Raw genomic sequence first — 18521 nt, 5'->3', positions numbered from 1 at the left:
TTCAAAGTCAGGCCCGGTCAGCGACCACACGGGGAAGCAAAATGAGATTTTAAAACTAGGGGCTGCAGGGGAGGGGCTGGGAGACTGGGGGCACATTTGTTCCGGAGAAGTGAAAGAAGAAAGCACAGGCCTCCTGAGAAGTTTGGGTTCCCAGAGAGGGGGCCCCAGAAAGGAGAGGGAACCCCAGAAAAGAGAGAAAAGCCCCAGAAAGATAAAGAGCCCCCAGAAAGGAAAGGGAACCCCAGAATGAGAGGGGCCCCCAGAAAGGAAAGGGGCCCCCAGAAAAGAAAAGGGCCCCTTGGAAGGGAGTGGAGGAGCAGGAGGCTGAGGCGAGGGGGCAGGAGCAACAAGCCAGGGAGCAGCGGCCCCGAAGAGCCTCCCAGGCGCCAGGCTGGCCCAGTTGCCATGGAAACCATAACGTTTCCACAGCCTTTAAACTGAAGGACGGTCCAGGCTTCTCAGGGCCCTGCCTAGAGCCCCACACGCGTGTGCATGCACACACACGTGAATACATAGCACGGTTCGTATTTACGCACACCCCCATGCACACACGGGCACACACATGACAATACGCACGTGCATATACACATGCACTCATGTGTGGACACAATCCTTCCAGGGAAATACATAAGGATACCGCAGAGCTCACACAAATGTGCAACGAGCCGCACAGGCTACCACGCACGCCTACACGCACCCGTCACGCACATGGACCTAGGCACGCACATTCACACACGTGTGCAGAGGCACAGGCCTCACCCTCACCCATGCTGCGTCCATACACGTGTGTGCGCAGAGTGCACATGCGTGTGCTCACACACATACACAGGCCTGATCCCCATCACAGTCCCTCCCCTGCTTTCCCTCTGGCCATGCAGAGTCCTGGAGCCCCCTCCCTGCAGGAGGTTTCAAAAGACGCTGTTTATACGATTTCTAGTAAAGAAATAATTATTATAATCACATTAAGTGATTTGACTGTAAAACTCCCGTCCGAGGCCGCTGTTCTCATGAAGGGGGCAGGCGGGCGCGCAGGGGGAGGGACCCTTCTCCTGCTTTGTTGTGCTTGTTTTCATCTCCTCGCCCTGGGAAATGAAAACAGTTTCTCGTAAGATGGATAGGGCCTTTCGCTGGTCCTTGACCTTCCTGGTGGATTTTTGCTGAGCTCTGCGGAAACCGCTCCACACGGTTGTGGCTCCCATATGTGGGGGTGGAGGGGGAGCAGAGGAGGGGCTCAGGCCCTTCCCCAAAACAGAACAACAATAACCGCGAATGGACACAGGAGCCAGGCTGGCCGGGGGCCTGGGCAATGTCCCGCTGGAACAGCCAGCAAAGTGGGGTTTGCATTTGGCAAACCAGTGCCTTGACATTGCTCAGAATTCTTGTGGCTTCCCTTCTCTCGGCTCGCTGCCGGCCTCGTCCACCTCCTCCTCAGGGCCAGCCCGGCCTGCACGGAGCACTCTTTAGAGGGTCCTGCCCAGGGCTGGAGCGCAGGCCAGAGAGGCAGGAGACAAGAGGTCCTGGCCCAACCTGGCGATCTCTGACCCCATGGCCCACGTGCTGAAGGGTGGACTGGCCCTTCCCCGGGTCTGCACTCTCCTCCAGGACCCCCTCCAGGGCTTGGGGGAGGGCGTGGTGCTGACATGAGGCACCCCGTCCCCGTGTCCCAGAGCAGCATGAAAGCAGCTCCTGGCCCTACCAAGCTCTGGCCTCACATAGAACACCACAATCAGCAGGCCCTGCCTAGAAGCCCCAGGAGGGTGTGGAGGGTCCTGGTGTGGGGAGGACAGTGCGATGGGGGTCCCCTTCTGGGCCTGGAACGGGTCTGACATGGACAGGGGACAAGGACTCACACCTACAGCGTCTCCCAATCCTTGGGTCTGCTTGCAGAAGCTAGAGTCTGGGCCGCTGAGCCCTGAGACTGGGGTGGCTGTGTGGCACATGGCTCCCGCTGGCCCCAGAACCCACCCACCTGGAGCCCTGCCACCCCCCACCCCTTGCATTTAGGGTGTCCGTGTTTCTGTGGGGCACTATGCATAGAGCACTCATGCGACAGACAGTGCCTGCTGCCCATGTCGTTGGACAGCCTGGCCCCAGAAGACCTTCTAAGTGCCTCTACCCAGAGACCCAGCCTCCCCTGGCCTCCCGTAAGATAGGGAAATGACAGCCAAGGGGGAGGGTGTGCCCACAACCATGCAGGGATCGGGAGCCCAGGCCCCTGGCCCTGCTGCCCACATTGGGGTGGACAGTGGCCCTATGCCACACCATCACTGAAGGGGACAGCAGGTGGGGCAGGCCATCAAGCAGGCTACCGGACCTGGATGTGGGAGGATATGTGGGCTGACCAGTGACCAGCATCCATGGAGCCCAGGGAGGGGGCGGGGCAACACCAAGGCCAGGAGGGTCAGAGAGTCACCTCCCGCGGGGCTCAGGGATCAGCCCTCGTGAACCGCCCCATGGCCTCACGGCATTAGGTGAGGTGACCCCCCAGGTGGGCAAATCCAGGTCATCTGCTTCTCCTTTAAGCCCTTGGAAACACAAGGCCAGAGCCTGGCCCCTAGCCCTGCTGCCTGCCCCCAGCGGGCCATACAGCCCATGCTCCTCCCTTAGGCTGAGAGGCTGCAGGCCCAGCTGGACGAAGCCAGGGAGGGGCTGGCTGCGCTGCGTCAGGAGCTTCAGGACAGCGAGGAGAGCCGGGAGGGACTTCGCAGGGAGGTCCTGGAGGCCCAGCGGGCCCTGGGAGATGAGGCCCGTGAGAAGGACGTGCTGCAGCGCTCTAATGCTGAGCTGCGGGCCACCATATGCAGGGCTGAGAAGGAGAAGGCCAGGTACCTCCCCTTGGAGCCTGCGCGGCCCCAAGGCTCATCCCGGGGACAAAGGATGTGGGATGTGGGACCATCTCCCGATCTCCTGTAGGCCAGATGGTGGTGGGGTGGACTCACTGAGCTGACCAGGGTGCCAGCTACCTGTCTGAAGGGCTGACCCCTGGGGAGGGGAAGGCCAAGATACCAACACAGCGGTCCTGCCTCGATGCCAGACAGGTCCCACGTGGCCAGCAGGAGATGGCCAAGGACTGGAGAGTAGACTGAGGCTGAGGGGCCTGGTCCGGGGCTCTGAGGACAGCGAGGCTGGCACCGCAGCCCTCGCAGGGGGGTGGCAGAGGTGTGGGGCTTCTGCTGAACATTGGGTCTCTGGGAATGTGGCTGGAGAGAGGAGCATCGCAGGGGGAGGGTCCGGAGACATGGAAAGGGTCAGAGCCAGTTGGGCGTTCAGCCCTCATCTACCCCAAAGGTGATAGGGAGGCAGCCCCAAGGAGGCTGGGCCCTGGGACCCTGGAGAAACAAGCCACAGGAGAGGCATCAAGCCAGAGTGGGGTGGGTGACAAGAAGTCTCTGTGCGGGATGCGATGCGGGAGCCCCTGCCTGTGACCCATGGCTCAGTTTTCAGAGGTCCAAGGAGGAAGGGGAGCAGAAGGTGCTGGTCCTGGAGGAGGCCCGGGCCGTGGCCCAGAAGGAGGCCTGTGAGCTGCGGGCCAGTCTGAGGGAGGTGGAGCAGGCCCAGGCAGATGCACACCGGGAACTCCAGGAGCTGGGCAGACAGGTGAGGGCCACCATCCCGCAGCCCTGTGCCCACAGAGGTGTCCCCACCCCCACCCCCAGGCCCCAGGGCACGCACTGGCTGGAGCAGGGGCTCCAGGACAGGGCTTTGCTTCCTGTGGCTCTGGAATATTCTGCCCCCATGCTGGAAGCCGCTTGCCAGAGGGCCCTATTGAGACCCATGGGGCTCCTGGTTTCATGTGCCCCAGGGGGTACAGACCTAATGGCTGAGAACAAGCACTTGGATGCTCATGGACCCTATGGATCAGGAACTCAGCCAGGGCGCAGAGGGCACGTGCCAAGAACACTCCACAGTGGGGCCTTGCGGGCAGGGCCCAGCTGGCCTGCAGCGACAGATTCATGGGCCCCACTGCCAGGCTGGCTGTCACCTGGGGCGTCCCCAGGCTCCCCCATGGCTTCCTCCCTGCATGGCCACCTTGGGCTCAGAAAGCAGCTATGCTGTTTCATCTATCCACCTCGGCTTCCAAACTCAAGAGCCACTTGTGCTGAGTTCATGGTGGGGCGGGACGGGGGGGGTGGCCCACAATGGCTCAGACAAGAGCCCAAGATGCCCCTTGAGGCTGAAGCCCTTTTCAAGCCTCTGCGGCCCTGTCAGACTTCCTCAGACTTGGAGCAGGTCGTGAGATGCCCTGTGCTCCCTCCAGACTAGGCATCTCCTTCGCCTCCCTCCTTCCATCCCCACAGTCCTCCTGTAAGGTAGGTTCTAGTACCTTCCTTTACATGTGAGCCCACGGAGGCTCAGAGAAGTAGTGGAACGAGGCTCTCTGTGAGGAGACCAGAGCAGCACCTCTGACACCGACCTCAGCCCACTCCCGCCCACATGGTGTCCTGGCTCCGAGGGCACCCCACCTCCAACACCTAGAGTGTGGGCACTGCATCAAAGGAAGGTGATGCCCCAGGACATGTGAACAGAGGCAGGGGTCCAGGAGGGCCCTGGCAATCCCATGCTCACTCACAGGTGAGCATGCTGGAGGCTGAGAACCGGAGAAAGAGCCAAGAGGTGATCCAACTGCAGGTCCGGGGCGCACAAGGCGCTCAACAGCAGCAGCAGCAGCAGCAACAGAGTCAGCAGGAGGTGCTGCAGATGCAGAGGCTAGCCACGGAGGCTGAGGCAGCCCACGATGGTGCCCGGAGGGAGGTAGGAGAGCTGAGCAGCCGGCAGAGGAGGCACCAGTGCTGCCTGAAGGGCTGGGGTCCAGGGCCACCCGGCCTGACTCTTGCCCACATGCACTCCATGAGTCCACATGCTCATCTATCATACTTCCCAGCAAGGTTGGATGCAGCCAGGGTGAAGGGACAGGGCCTCTGACTGACCCAACACCATGGAAGTGGTGACCCCTGCATCTCCTAGCATTCTTGTGTTTTAGAAAGGGACAGCCTCACCCAGGTGACAGGAGCATTCTGAGCTGGAAGACAGTCAGGGACCCGTAAAATGTCCATTTCTTAAAGAGCCTCAGGATTCAGAGCATACACCCACACCCACACCTGCCCACGTGTGTCTCCCCGGCCCTGACCATGTGCTCACATGCACACACTCTCCCACCTGCTCCCTCCCGCAGGCCCGTGTCCTCCTGCCCCTACAGCAGCTGGAAAGGCCCTCTGTCCAGGCCTGGCTCTGTGTGCTGCCGGAGGCCAGGTGGCCTCGTACCTACCCGGGCTTATAGCCTGGCCTGCCCAGGATCCCCCAGTTCAGACCCAGAGTCATGCAGACAGTGGCTTCATTGACCAGAAAACATGGACTCCCTTCCCACGACCTGTGTGACCATGGTGTGACCTGTAGCTCCTCACCTCCGCCGGGGAATGGAGTCGTTGGCACTGTGGCCACCCAGATAGGAAACGAGACAAGGCCCCACCCTGCCCCCAGCCCAGGCCTCCACCCTAGGACTTAGAGTCTGGTGCAGGCTCTGTGGCCTCTAAGCCTGTCACTTCCCTAGAGGTGACAGTGCTGCTGTCAGCCCTGCCATCACTCAAAAGTGTTTACAGGGCACGTCATGTGGCTGAAGGTACACATCCCAAGAGCATGGGGCACAGGTCAGGCCGTGAGCACGGTCTGCAGTAGCAGACAGGGCAGTCTAACCGGGAATGATGGAATGGGCTGCTACAGATGGGCAGTGGGTCAGGGAGGGTCCCTCTGCGCCTAGCCCAGGCCACCAGAGAAGAGAGGGAAACAGGCCCAGCAGAGGACCCATGGGGAGGGGGTACCCAGGGGGCTGAAGTAACTCGAGAAGGGAGGAAGAGTGGCCCAGGCCAAGAGAGGCAAGGGAGCAGGCCACCCAAGCCCAGAGCCTCCCCCTCTCCACCCCCGTGCTCCACGGGCTAGGCAAGGCTATAGGGGCTGGGAAGCCCTCGATGAGCCCACTCTGTTGGCACTTGGAAGCCCGTGTCATTGTGTGAGACACCCTGAGGCTCCCATGCCCTGGGCTCAGGAGGACACAGACCCAGCCCATGCCCCCCTCAGGCCACAAGCACGGAGCTGGCTACAAGTGGAACTGGGGCAGGCCACAGGAGGGGACAGCCTAGGGTCACAGCTGTCAGACCTGCTGGGGTTTTCCCGTGTCTGCCAGGATGTTCTCCATGGTCATGGGGTGTCCTTCCCCACCTGGGCTCGGGGGGTCCCCACTGCCAAACATGGACTGGGAGGTGGGTCAAGGGCCCCTCGCTGTGACATGCTGATGGGGAGGGTCTGAGGGACTCCCTCAGGAGAGGTCAGGACGAGAGGCCTGGGGGCAGGGCTGCGATGGCAGGGGACTCTGGGATGGCCTCACATCCTTCCCACAGGTCCTGAGGCTGCAGCAGAGGCTGGCGGAGGTAGAGGCTGGAGCGGAGGCCCAGAAGCAGCGGCTGGAGGCACGTCTCTGCCAGAGCCAGGGTGCCGAGCACACTCTCCGGGCCGAGCTTCGCACCACGACCAGGAGGCTGCAGCAGGCCCGTGGGGCGGTGGAGGGGCTGCGGGCTCGCCTGGACGAGGCCTGCGGCCAGATCCACAGGCTGGAGCAGGAGCTCGCTCAGGCTGAGGGTGCCAGGCGGGATGTGGAGGGCCAGCTGAGCCGGCTGTGGTCGACGCTTTGCCGTGGCCTGGGGCTCCAGGGACAGAGGCCCTCGGGCTCCCCCAGTAAAGGTCAGTGTCCTCGGTGGCTTCGTGTGGGCTCCTGTCCTTGCTCGGCACCCACTTAGGACAGAGCCCCCACAGGCCTCACGCCCCACACCGTGAGGGGCCTAGAACCCCATGACCCCCCCAACTCCCTGAGGAAGGGGGCTGTCACTGCATCCCCACCCTGTTCCCTCAGCTGACCCCGTCCTGCAGGCTCAGATGGCATCCAGGCTCGCTCGGCACAGCAGAGGGCCAGCCTCCCCGGCCGGTCTCGCTCACCACCGCGATGGCCCTCCCCTGCACCCGGGGACCCCAGCCCAGAGGTGGACATAGCCTCCGTGCGGGACGCCCTGTGGGACCTGGCGCAGCAGCTGCGGGACACCCAGAAGGAACGAGTAAGGGGGTGGAGAGGACATGTCCCGGGGCCCCTGAAATGGAAGGAAGCTGCTCATCGCTCTGCTATCCACCCCAGGCCTGCTGAGACCCTGGAGGGGCCCTGTGGGTCCCTGGGCCCCTCAGCGTTCACACTGTCCTTTCTTTGGCCTGAGAAATAGCAGTAAATACCATGGTGTCCCACAGACCAATTGCCCCAAATGGCCCAGCTCCTCTCTTCCTCCAAATGGGAGTCACTCTGATGCCCACAGGTCAGCGCGCTGAACCCCCCAAGCCTCCCACCCGACCCCTCGGCCCTCCCTTCCCTCCCAGGCTGCCCTCTGATCTGGGTTCTTCCACCTAGGATGACTGGCACTTCCAGGCAGTAAGCCTGAGCGGCCGGCTGAGCAAGGCAGAGAGCGAGAGCGCCCGAGCCCAGAGCCGTGTGGGGCAGCTGCAGATGGCGCTGGCAGAGGCTGAGGGAGGTGAGCTCCCTTCCCTCACCCTGCCCTCAGGGAGCGCTATGTGGGGCCCACCACCACCTCAGGGGTTCCTGGGCACCTCACCCCTGCTGCTGGGTGTGTGCAGTCCTGGGAGTTGCTCAGGCCTGGCCCATGGGGGCCACACCAGACCTGTGTGCCTCTCTGGGATGTGGCTGGCATGGGCCAGCTGGCTGGATGTTTTCTCAACAGCAGCTTCCCCATCACAGGGGAATAAAGTCCAGAGATCCCACAGGGCCTCCATGCCCTCCTGCCACACTGGCCTCTTACAGACCCTACCTCAGGGCCTTTGCACAGACTGTGGAGGGACACTCTTTCACTGACAGTCATGAGGCCCATCTCCGCATCAGGTCTCTGACCCCTGTCCCTGTCCCCTCAGAGAGTGCCCTGCCCTGCTAGTCACCCCAACTGCATTACTGTCCTTTGCCCCCCGCCCCATTAACAGGTCTGCCTAGAAGGTGGGCCCAGGGCCTAGCACAGTCTCAAAGGAGGAAAGTCTGTGGAAGGAAAGAAGGGGGAGAGAAAGAGAAGTAGGCAGAGGGAGCCAGGACCCCAGACCCACCAGCAGGGAGTGGTCAGACGGGGGGCCTCTCCAGCAACCCCTTCCAGGTGCCAGACACTCAAACTCACCCAGCCTCAGTCTCCTGGCCTGTGAAATGGGTAGGGGCAGTCCCACATGTGGCCACCCCTCAGAGCCTGGGAGCCAGGCAAGCCTCTGCCACACAGCTCGGCGCCAGGCGGACCGTGAGAGGAGCAGTGCACAGGCGGCGCGGGCCCTGCGAGAGGAGGCGCTCGGAAGGCTGGAGCTGGAGCACCTGGCGAGCATGCGGGCAGCCAGCTGGGAGAAGCGGAGGCTGCAGGTGGGGCCCTTGGCCAGGGGGATCAGAGGGCAAGAGGAGACTGGGAAGGCTTCTGAGGGACGGGGATCCCTATGGGCAGAGGCACAGCTGGGACAGAGCAGGGGTCCTCGAGGGACATGGGGGCCCCGCAGAGCTCATTAGGGTCCCTGGTAGAGCTATTGTGGAGGTGGTCCCTACCCTTATTTTACAGACTGGGGAAATAGACCTGGGTAGGGAGATACTTGCCCCCATGGCGGAGCCCCAGCTTCCCCAGCCCCTCTTTCTCTCTGTGGCCATGCCGGCAGGCCTACAGTGACATGGGCCCAGCCTCGGAGCCTTCTGTGGGGTCACGCTTATGCCGCTGCAGGACAGGCTTACTGTGTCACTCAGACGTAAGAGGTCACATAAGATGAATTGGGGTTAATGTCCCCACATACAGGCTTTGTGCTGTGAAGGTGGCCTTGGGGACCCTGCTTTCAAGGAATGATGCTGGGCTGGAGGTGGGGGAGGTCTGGCTGGACAGGGGAGCCCTGCACCCCACACAAGTCAAAACAATGCTGGGAGTGGGCCAGAGTACCCCACTCCAGACCACCCTGCAGGACTAGGCTGGGGAGCAGTGGGGTCTGGGAGGTTGAAGCTCCAGCCTACCATTTCCAGAAAACTCTTTGAGGCCCTTGGGGGCACAGGGACCAGCACATGAGGGGAGAGAACACAGGCTCCCCAGAGGTATCTCGGGGAATCAGGGTCCCTGGCCCTGCCCTGGAAAGATGACGCTGATGGGAGCAGCAGAGGAGAGGGGCCGATCGGGACCTGGGGGGGGGGGGGCAGGACGGGCAGTCTCAGCCCCACAGACCCAGAGTCCTGGCACTCCAGATCTTGGAAGGCGAGGTGGCTTGGCTGGTATGTGGGAGTGGTGGGCTGGCCAGGCCTTCGGGGCCCTAAAGGCAGCCCGCCCCTCAGAGGGCTCAGAGAGCAGGTGCAGAGCCTGGTGGTCCTCAGAGTCCTCGGTCCACTGTGGGGCCCAGAGCCCTTGAGGAGGGGCCTCCTGTGGGGCGAGGGACAGGGGGCAGAGGTGGACCTGCAGAGAAAGCACCGGGGAGCTCGGGAGGCTGGGACTGAGACCCAGCCTGGAATCTGTGAGGACACCTGGAGTCTTGAGGTTCAGAGGCCCTCTGGCCACCACTGCTGGGGAGGGCTTGGAGGGGCAGTGGTGAGGCCCAGGGGTCTGGCTGGGCTTGTGGCCAGACTGGAAAGATGCCCGAGTGACGCCAGGGCCCGAGTGACTGGAGCAGGTGGGCTGAGGCTGCATTCACATGTGTGTCTTCTGTGCACACTTGAAAATAACGTTTTCTGTTTGCACGTTACACACTTTGAAATACATCTTAAATATGATACTCCACATCGGATCCATCTCCAGAGTTCATCAAAGCTAGGAGTGATGTGTTGAATTTTACCACTACAGTTGGGTAGGGGGACATCTTTCATTTCTAAGAGTCTTGGGTTTATAGATTTCTATGGCATGTTCTTCAGAATTTGAAGTTTCTCAGCCGCTCGGACTTCGCACCTGAAGGACCGAGTGCCACTAAATGCTGTTTGCCTGGAGTTCCACTGCGTCCGCCTCCTCCCACAGGGCTCCTCTGCCCTGCCCTGAGTCCTGGCTCTGCCCTCCCCACCCCTGTAGGTTTTCAGTCATTTCCTCAGCCCGGCCTTGGCTCTGAGCCCCTCTGGATGGAGTCTCTGCCTTTTCCAAGGGAATTTACCCCACTTACAAGTTTTGCAGTAATTTCCACACTCTGGTTCTCTCTGATTGCTGATAGGACACTTGCTGATTTAATGCTTCCTCATGACTTCCATTCCATCCCTTTCTTAGGGTTATTTGCTCCCCTTGGCCTTTTGTGGAGGTGGGGGAGTGTTGCAACAGTACTCATGACAGCAGATGCTGCCCTGTACTGGGCAGGGGGACCCCTTCTGGCAGCCCTCCCCCCAGCTGCTAGGCTTCTGCACCTGTGCCTAGAGGCTTATGGAGACTATCTCTCTGCAGGGGCCCTGTCCTGCTCCAGACTGCCTGCCTCTACCTTCCTTCTAGGTGCCCAGTGGGGGTCCATGAAGGGCCTGGCCCTGAGCCTGAACCTCCTGCCCTCCACAGACACCAAAGGCTTTCTACTCACAGCAGCCCATGTATGCCTTTTGCCCGCTCCACAACCATTACCACAGACGGAGGGCGCACCCATCTATGGCTCCCAGTCCTGCAGGCCAGAAGGCCCTGCCGGCAGGACTCCACACCCCGGGATGGGCCAGGCTGTGCCCTCACTTGAGGCTCTTGGCAGAAGCCCCCACAGGCTCTTGGCAGCCTTCCCCCCATCTGAGGACAGAGTGGCTTCGGGAGGCAACTCCGGCCCCGGGCCTGGGCCTTCTTAGGGGCTCTCAAAACATGGCATTGGCCGCAGGACCCTCACACCCGAACCCCACTGCAGCCCCCTGCCACCAGCCTGCGGGGCTCCTGGGGTCAGTCAGGCCCACCTGGATGATCACATCTGCGACATGACCTAACGCGCTTACAGGTGATCTGGTGGCCGCAGGTCCAGGCGGTAGGTAGCTCTGCCCATGACACCAGGCACTGGCAGTCAGTGCCCCACGTCCACGGGCTTGTCGCCTGTGCAGGGGACATGGGTGAGCTTGCTCGCAGCCCAGCTCTCTGGGAGGGCCTGAGTCTACTTGGATTTCATCCAGTGTTTGCACTGTGACCTCATTCTCAGATGGGTTCAAGGAAGGTAAGTGTGTTGGGGGCTGTTTGAACTGTTCCCTCCAGAGTGGGAGCCAGAAGGCCCGTTTATCTCTGAAATTCAAAAATGTGCCAAAACATTGACTTGCTCCCTCTGTTGTCTGAGCCTGGGCCTGTGGAGCTCTCTGCAAAATCAAATCTGTCTTTAGCTGAGGCATGTGATTTCCACTTAAAAAACATCTCTTCTCCTCCTCCCCATTCTTTTGTCCCCAAATTCCCTGCAGCTCAGCCCTGCTCTCTGGGCCTTGCCCTTTTGCTGCTGTCACCTTCTTGTCCCTGACCCCCCACCTATGTCCCGGAGAACTCACAGTCTTCACCCAGGTTAGCCGATCTGACTGCCGTGTCTTATCCAATCCCTGTCCTCACCACCCTGGGTCGGTCCTTGTGTTTTTCATCTCGATTGTTCCCACTCTGGCTCCCAGCATGGCATCCCCTTCTTGAGGTCTTCGGTACACATCTTCAGATACCTGTTCCCATTTCTTGCATTAACTCCGTTCTCTTTTCATTCAAGACCCTCAGATTCACTCCCTCAGATTGACTTGTCTCTTGAGCCACAGTTGGTTGCTACTGTCGAGATGTTTTCCTTCTGCGTGGCTTTAAAGAAGGGGATCTGGTCTTGTTCCAAGCCGGGAGTGGGGAGGACCCACCTGGGACTTTACATGTCCCTGTCCAGATATTTCAGGCTGACACTAAAAGACAGAAAGAGGAGCCCGGGGGTTGTGGGGTCCATGGGGAGCTGGCAGGACTGAGAAGGAGGCAGCACGGAGAGATTCCAGAACTTTCCCACTCCAGAGACTGGAAGGTGAAGGCCCTGTTCTCAGGGACACAGCTGGCTGTGGTGGGGGGTGTCCTGGGTTCCTCCCCCCCCCGCCCCGGCACTTGCCTGCCAGGGGACTGGAGGCCTTGAGGTCTCCCCTGCAGCCCGGGCTCTCTCTGTGTCAGCGTCCCTGGGGTTCTGGCAAGGTTGCCTTGTGAGGCTTCCTCACATGGATGCAGATGGCTTGGATGTTGTTCAGATTTTCTCTGAACAAATCTCTCTGTGGATTTTTTCTCCTTAAGGATTTACTCCATTTTTCAGTGACGTGTAGGTACTAAAATCTACCAGCATTATGTCAAGTTGTTCCTAGAATTCTGGTAATTCTCCTATTTCTAGGCCACTTCATTCCATCTGCCTCCAAGTCGTGGGAACCCCCAAAGTCTCTGCTCTCCAACCCTGAGGAAGCTTTTTCCAACTTTTGTAACCTGCGGGCAGTTGAGGTGGGCAAGTGGGAGGGGAATTCAGACCCACTGGAGGCCCAGAGGCCCCAGGCCCTTTTGACAAACAGCAGATCCAAGCAGGGCTCCAGCCTGTGGCCATACTCCCCACCCCCGCCACCCTCTGCCACTCAGGTGGCCGGGCTGCCAGCGTGGGCTAGAGCAAGGTCTGCATCCAACATGACTGCTTTCACTTTCATGGACTGGGTTCTCCCCTGTTTCACATGAGCCAATGTGTTTGTTAAGAGAAAGTTGATTAAAAACATATTTTTCTAATTAAATGGTAGGCTGTGCTATGCAAACAGTAAGATTCTTGTTTGAGAGCAAACCCCTCCCCGTTTCCAGGGCTACCCTGGGAATTCAACAGATCAACCATGCAGAGCCGGGCCCAGAGCATCAGGACACACGCCCCACACCCCACGCGGGGGTCCTGCAGGCAGCTGGTGGCCTCCAAGCAAGTGTGGCAGGGGGCACGGACGCCCCTGGGAGAGGCGACCAGTGGAGTCCCACCCCCATCGGAGGCGGGTTACAGCTTCCCAGGAGAGAGGGGCTCTCGGGGTCCTTGTGGCACTAGTGCCACTCAAACTGTCCAGAGCCACCCTGTGGTCTGCTCACATACCCCCTCTTCTCCAGAACCCTGGTCCCGGGGCCCAGCCGAGCATCCATCCAGTTCCAGCAGCTCCTGGGCTGACAGATGGGGCAGGGCGGGCCACACAGGTGGGCAGGGACCTCCTGGCCGGATGTGATGCCCTGAGCCCTGCAGGGTGTCCAATTTCTTCAAGTTTGGGTGTTCCGATGATTTTCTCTTCATACAATGAACTGGTGGGCCTTCCACCTTTTTCTGTCACCTATGTCACTGCCCAGCCCAACTCAGCTTCCCTGAAAGGGTGCATGGGATGGGCCTGCTCCTCCCGTTCCCTTGCCTGCAGTCACTCCGTCCCCTGCCTGCTCCGACCTTTACCATCTTCAGGCCTCTTGCTCCTATTTTCAACTGCACCGTCGAGGCCCCACGTGTGTTATCTATTCCACATTTTATTCATATCGAGTCCTACCTGGAGCTGGAACTGTTGGACACCCGAGGTTCTGCAGTATTTGTATCTGTGGCCACATCTGTTTCACGCCATTGGAGATTCCTGTTTGTTTCTCTTAATTCTACTCACCAGCCATTTGTCTGTTTTATTGGTCTTTTCAAAGAATCAGCTTTATCTCTCCTCTCATTTTTACTTACAGTTGTTCATTGTGGCTTCTATTAATAGTGTTGTGATCTCTCTCCTTTCCTAAAACGAGTAGGTGACAGGTTTATGTGTGGGCTTTGTCTCTCAGCAGAGCATTCCAGGTTATCCCATTTTCCCCACCTGTAGCATGGTGGGCATGCCACCGACTTCTGGCGTGAATGCTTTTTCTTTTTACCGGTTTTCTAGGAGTTTTCATTTTTACTTCTTAATGCAAGGGTTATTTAAAAGAATGATGACGTGTGTGCCTCTTCCTGCTGCTGCAACAGATCTTACTGGGGAGAGCGTGAGGCTCTGAGGCAGTAGGGTCTTTCGATCAGCTTCTGGCTGGATCTGTGTGTATGTTCCTGATTTGTAGGTTGTTTGTTGGTTCTTTGCTCTGTTGGTTTGGTTTTGTCTTTTTTTTTTTTTTTTTTAATGGTATGTTTGGAGGGAAACAGGGCACCATGATTGCAAAGTATACGGAGAAGGATAGGCATTTGATATTTTTAATGGAAATTTTGAAAAACAACAGTAAAGCGGGTGATAAGGCTGGAATGGTCAAAGCAGAAGGGGTTTACACCAGGATGGACAAACCGGCAGGCAAACGGGGCGGAGCCTAGAGTCGGGGGAACCAAGTTCCCCTTACATCTGAGCGCTGCCTGGCACCGGCTCTCCTGGGACTGGCCCAAGGGCCCCCAGAGGGCAGGACCTGCATGGGGCTGCAGCTCCCACTTTCCTGTGGCTACTTGAACCCTCAGACTGAACCTGGGTGTGCAGGCGCACTGGCCTAAACCACATCTCGAGCAGCACCAGGACTCAGAACCCAAGCCATGGGAGGAAGGAGAACTCGTGGCGCATCGGGCAATGTGCATGAAGGGTTTCGCCGTTCAATTATAACGGCTAATTTGGATTCCGTAACAGCTGAGTCATTACAAGAGAAGCACAATGCTTCACATAAGTGGTTTGGGCCTCTTTAAAATACCATGAAATATTTAAGCCATATTTGAAGGAAAACTCTGCTTTTCTCCTAGAAATGTGCACAGACAGAAAATGGTAGTTTCCAAATTCGCAGGGAAGGGTGAAACCCTGCCATTTTAGGCATAAGCACTGGCCTCCCCACTGTCCATTTTCTAAAGTACTACAGCATGAGACCAAAGGAAGTACATCCAACTCTGCCCATGGGGTCGCCCAAGAGGGTAACCCATGAGGTCTGCCAGGGGGTCGCTCCCCTCCTTCCTCTGAAACCACCTCTTCCAGAAGCAGGGCCACAGTCATGCCAGCATTTGGGACAAATGCTGTGGATGGAGGAGAAGGGGCTGTGGCCATCCCAGGGGCCTGGCTATTGGTGTCTGTGGGGCAGGGGTAGGTGTCCTGGGCCAGCATTCCTGGGCAGGGTTGGAAGGGCGAGGGGAGGGGAACACGAGCTGGTAGAGGCAGAAAGTGGGGAAAGTGGGGTAGGGGGGGTGAGCACCACAGTCTCCATGAGCTCAGGGGGACTGTCACGTTCATTCCAAGGGCTGGAAGCAGGGGGCGGGGGATGCCAGGTGTGTCCTCTGAGGCCACTCTGGCGGCAGCAAAGGACCTGCCAAGTGGAGCCTCGCAGCAAGTCCTGCACCCCGGCCCCCTCCCCACCGCAGTTCTGTCCTAAACTACCTGATGGGTGCATGTTGTATTTGACCTGTTCTTGCCTCTTCCCAGTGACCTGTGGCCCAAGCAGACGCCCTGGGCTTCTCCTTCCCAGGGAGCCATGTTTCCAGGAGACCCTATGCCTTCCTCTCCCTAGGAGCAACTGGACGTTCTGCACAGGGCCCTGGATGAAAGCAAAAGTCACGGCCAGGGCCTGGCCCAGAGAGGGAAGCTGCTGGAAGAGCAGGTCACCTGCCTGGAGCACAGATGCCCGGAGGCAGGGGGCACGAGGGAGCCCTTGCCACAGGTGAGTGACCCCAGAGGGCAGGGCATTCCCTTTAGGCAATCACCCGCCTGGGGGGCCTGAAGGGAGGCTCTGGGAGATGCCTGAGGCAGGTGTTCATACCCAGAGCCGCCCAGACAACCATCAACCTCCAGAGCACACGGAAGCTGAGGCGGGAGGGGTCACAGGCCCGAGGCCTGCCCACAGTAAGCGCCCCTACGACAGAGGGATGATTGTGGACGCGCAGCTCAGGGGGAGACATCAGTGGAGCCTGGATGCCAGGCCTAGGCTCTCAGCAGCCGCAGCCTGAGGCGAGAGAGCGGGTTGCATGGCGCAGCGCACAGGGAGGCGCGCCCCGCGAGAGCAGACGCCGCGCAAGAGCCGGCCCGCCTGCAGGGGGAGCTCGCGGAGCTGCGCGGGCGCGGGGCTGGTGGGCGGGCCCGCAGCTCCAGGGGGGCGGGGAAAGGGGCGTCCCGTTGGGGGGTCCCGGCCGCCACAGGCTGCGGGAGGCGCTGCACTGGCACTGGAGGGTAACCCACAACACTTCCCTCCCTGTTGGTGATACCCCGGCTACTTCTGCTTTCCTTGCGGAGGCACCACAGGTCATAGCAAATGGCCCCGGTTTGTCCCAGTATCTGAGCCAGAGCCCTGCGGGGAGCCTTGTGGCCTGGCTCACTGCCGACCCCTGGAGCCCAGGGTTCTGCTGTCCGTGTTGGAAATGGCCCCCGGTCAGGGCCCCACCGACTGCACCAGGGCAACCGGTGGGGTACGCACCGTGGTGAAGGGGGACGCCGTTCTTGCCACCCCAGCAGTCTCCACACGGGGCAAGGTAGGACAGGGCGACCAGAGGCCCCCAGTCCTGCAGCAAGAAAGGGAACAGCAGCGAGGCTGAGGGGCAGGGCCCATCCCAGGGGCCCACTGGCCAGGGATTCTGACAGTCACACTGTTCCCAGCTGTGAATGGATCTGGTCTCCATGTACAAAACAGGCCAAAGCGAAGCCATTCAGGTTGAAATTGGAGGTGGAGTTTGCCAGAGCACTTTCCTGGTGCCTAGAGAAAGGAAATGGCTTTCTGTCGTCCAAGGGGCAGCTCCCTTGTCCTGGAAGGGCTGCCTCAGCCCCCCAGAAACAGGAACAGGGATGTGAGTGTGAGATCTGCCCCCTCTGCTGCCTGCCACGGAGGGCACCAGCCATGTTGTGGGCCCTGGGATTCTGATGTCCTCAAAGCCTGCTCCAGAGACAGGCAGGACAGGGACTAGAGTGGGGAATGTGGAGGAAATAGGGGAGGTTGGGGACAGCCTTTACTGGACTGACGACCTGGGGCCTGAGGCGCTCAGTGACCCCATCCACAAAGTGGGAAAGCAGTAGTCCCAGCGTCAGGAGTGGCTGAGGGCCTCGGCCGCGGTCCCCAGAGTAGGGTGGCATTCCCAAGGCTTCGCTGAGATGAGGATATGCACGTGTCCTGCTGCCCTGGACACCACCCAGACCATGACCAGGGTCCTCAAGGACCATGTCTGGGCCGGATCTGGACAGAGACCCTCATTGCCAGTCCCTACGAGCGGACACAAAGGAGGAGAACAGGGAGCGGCGCTGCAGTGTTCCGTGGCACTGGCCCCGGCAAAGGTGTGGGGGAGCTGTGCCAATGTGGGCTCACCTGCGTAGAGAGAACCAGACCCAGAAGGGAGGGCGTTCCTTGCTCATGGCTGCTCCGGGCAGCAGCGTCTGGCTACTGTCTCTCAGAGGCCCCCTGGAAACTGGGAGATCCCGGAGCTGGCCACTGCTTCCTCTGCTCACCAAGGCCTGCATAGACCAGCTTTATGCGAGGCACTCTCATCTGGGCCAGGGAATGCCGTGGCCTCACCACACCGAGTGCTAGCCCATGGAATGAATGACAGGTGCTGGGGTTCCCAAGCTCGCAGACTTTGGAGGACAGAGGATACAGCAAAAGGCGTGGACACCACTGAGGAGTGAAAGACAGGCCACCAGCCACAGCAGGGTCAGGAGACAGGGCTGCTTCTCGAGTAAGGAGCAGCCAAGTCCCTGTGAGAATGACAGCTGCCTTCAAAGGCCAGCCCAGGCCCAGTGCAGTCTCCGGCCCTGGTCTCCGGCAGCTCTCAGACAAGCACTGAGCAACACGCACCACCGGGCGAGGGCACTGTGGGCCCAGAACCGCCAGGAGAGTGTCGGCCCGTCCATGTGTTCCCAGGCACACACGAACATCTCTCCTGGGGCAGGCCCTGGCCACCGGATACATGCTGTCCAGCTGACATGGACTTAGGGACAAGCGGGACATGTGGTCAGCTCAGTGGGGTGGCAGTGGGGCCAGAGGTCCTGGGAATGGGATCAGGGGCAGGATGCGGGCCTACAGGTCAGGACAGTCACTGGAAGCTGCTGGCCAGCCTGTCCCTGCAGAGCCACCTGCCCTCCCAGGAATGAAGGTTGACCAGCCCCTGTAGTCCCAGGAATCCTGCTTGTCTTGGAGGGCGGGCCAGCCGCTGAGCCGCTGGGCTGAAGGAGCCTCCATGGCCTTTGCTGGGAGCAGTGGCCTGGCCACAGTGGTATTGCCCAGGGCACCAGAGCCAGCTGGGGGGCCCCTGCAGCCCAGGTCGGGGAGGGGAGGAACAGCTAATGAGTTCCAGGAGGTCAGCTGTGAGGGGCCCCCAAACCCATAAACCCTTTATTGGTGTCTCAGGAGGGGAAACCCGGATGTGGCCGTTTATTTATTTTGGATTTCACTTTTCTCTTTTTAACATATGATTCCAGGAGCGTAGCTGGATTTTTAAAGAAACAGGACTTCCCTTTTCAGTGGAAGTGGACTCTTTGTTTTTCTGACAGCTGAAGAAGAAAGGAGTCCTTATTTTTGTGACGCTACCCTCCTATCACTGACCGCAAACTTTCCCAGTGGGCCAGGCCACCAGGTCTCCCATGCTCTGCGGGACCAGCCCCC

General features: G+C 59.9%; 1 protein-coding gene across 13 annotated transcripts in view; it reads left to right on the top strand.

The window, feature by feature from the left end:
- Positions 1-18521, top strand: part of CROCC2 (ciliary rootlet coiled-coil, rootletin family member 2) — a 62793-nt gene that overhangs the window by 37861 nt on the left and 6411 nt on the right. For 7 of the 13 annotated variants that reach the window (XM_045066892.1, XM_045066885.1, XM_045066884.1 and 4 more), the window contains 9 exons: positions 2608-2825; positions 3438-3597; positions 4573-4752; positions 6393-6732; positions 6919-7100; positions 7442-7562; positions 8304-8437; positions 15450-15599; positions 15703-15781. In XM_045066892.1, coding sequence (XP_044922827.1) covers positions 2608-2825; positions 3438-3597; positions 4573-4752; positions 6393-6732; positions 6919-7100; positions 7442-7562; positions 8304-8437; positions 15450-15599; positions 15703-15781 — 1564 coding nt within the window. Of the gene's footprint in view, positions 1-2607; positions 2826-3437; positions 3598-4572; positions 4753-6392; positions 6733-6901; positions 7101-7441; positions 7563-8303; positions 8438-15449; positions 15600-15702; positions 15782-18521 lie in introns of those variants that run through there. The other 6 variants (XM_045066891.1, XM_045066893.1, XM_045066890.1 and 3 more) reach the window with 2 other exon arrangements.

The sequence above is a fragment of the Mustela putorius genome, unplaced genomic scaffold, assembly GCF_011764305.1.
Source record: "Mustela putorius furo isolate JIRA1106 unplaced genomic scaffold, ASM1176430v1.1 tig00003869_pilon_pilon_pilon, whole genome shotgun sequence".
NCBI lineage: Eukaryota > Metazoa > Chordata > Mammalia > Carnivora > Mustelidae > Mustela > Mustela putorius.
The sequence above is the reverse complement of the archived record's forward strand: the minus strand, read 5'-3'. Positions and strand labels throughout refer to the sequence as shown.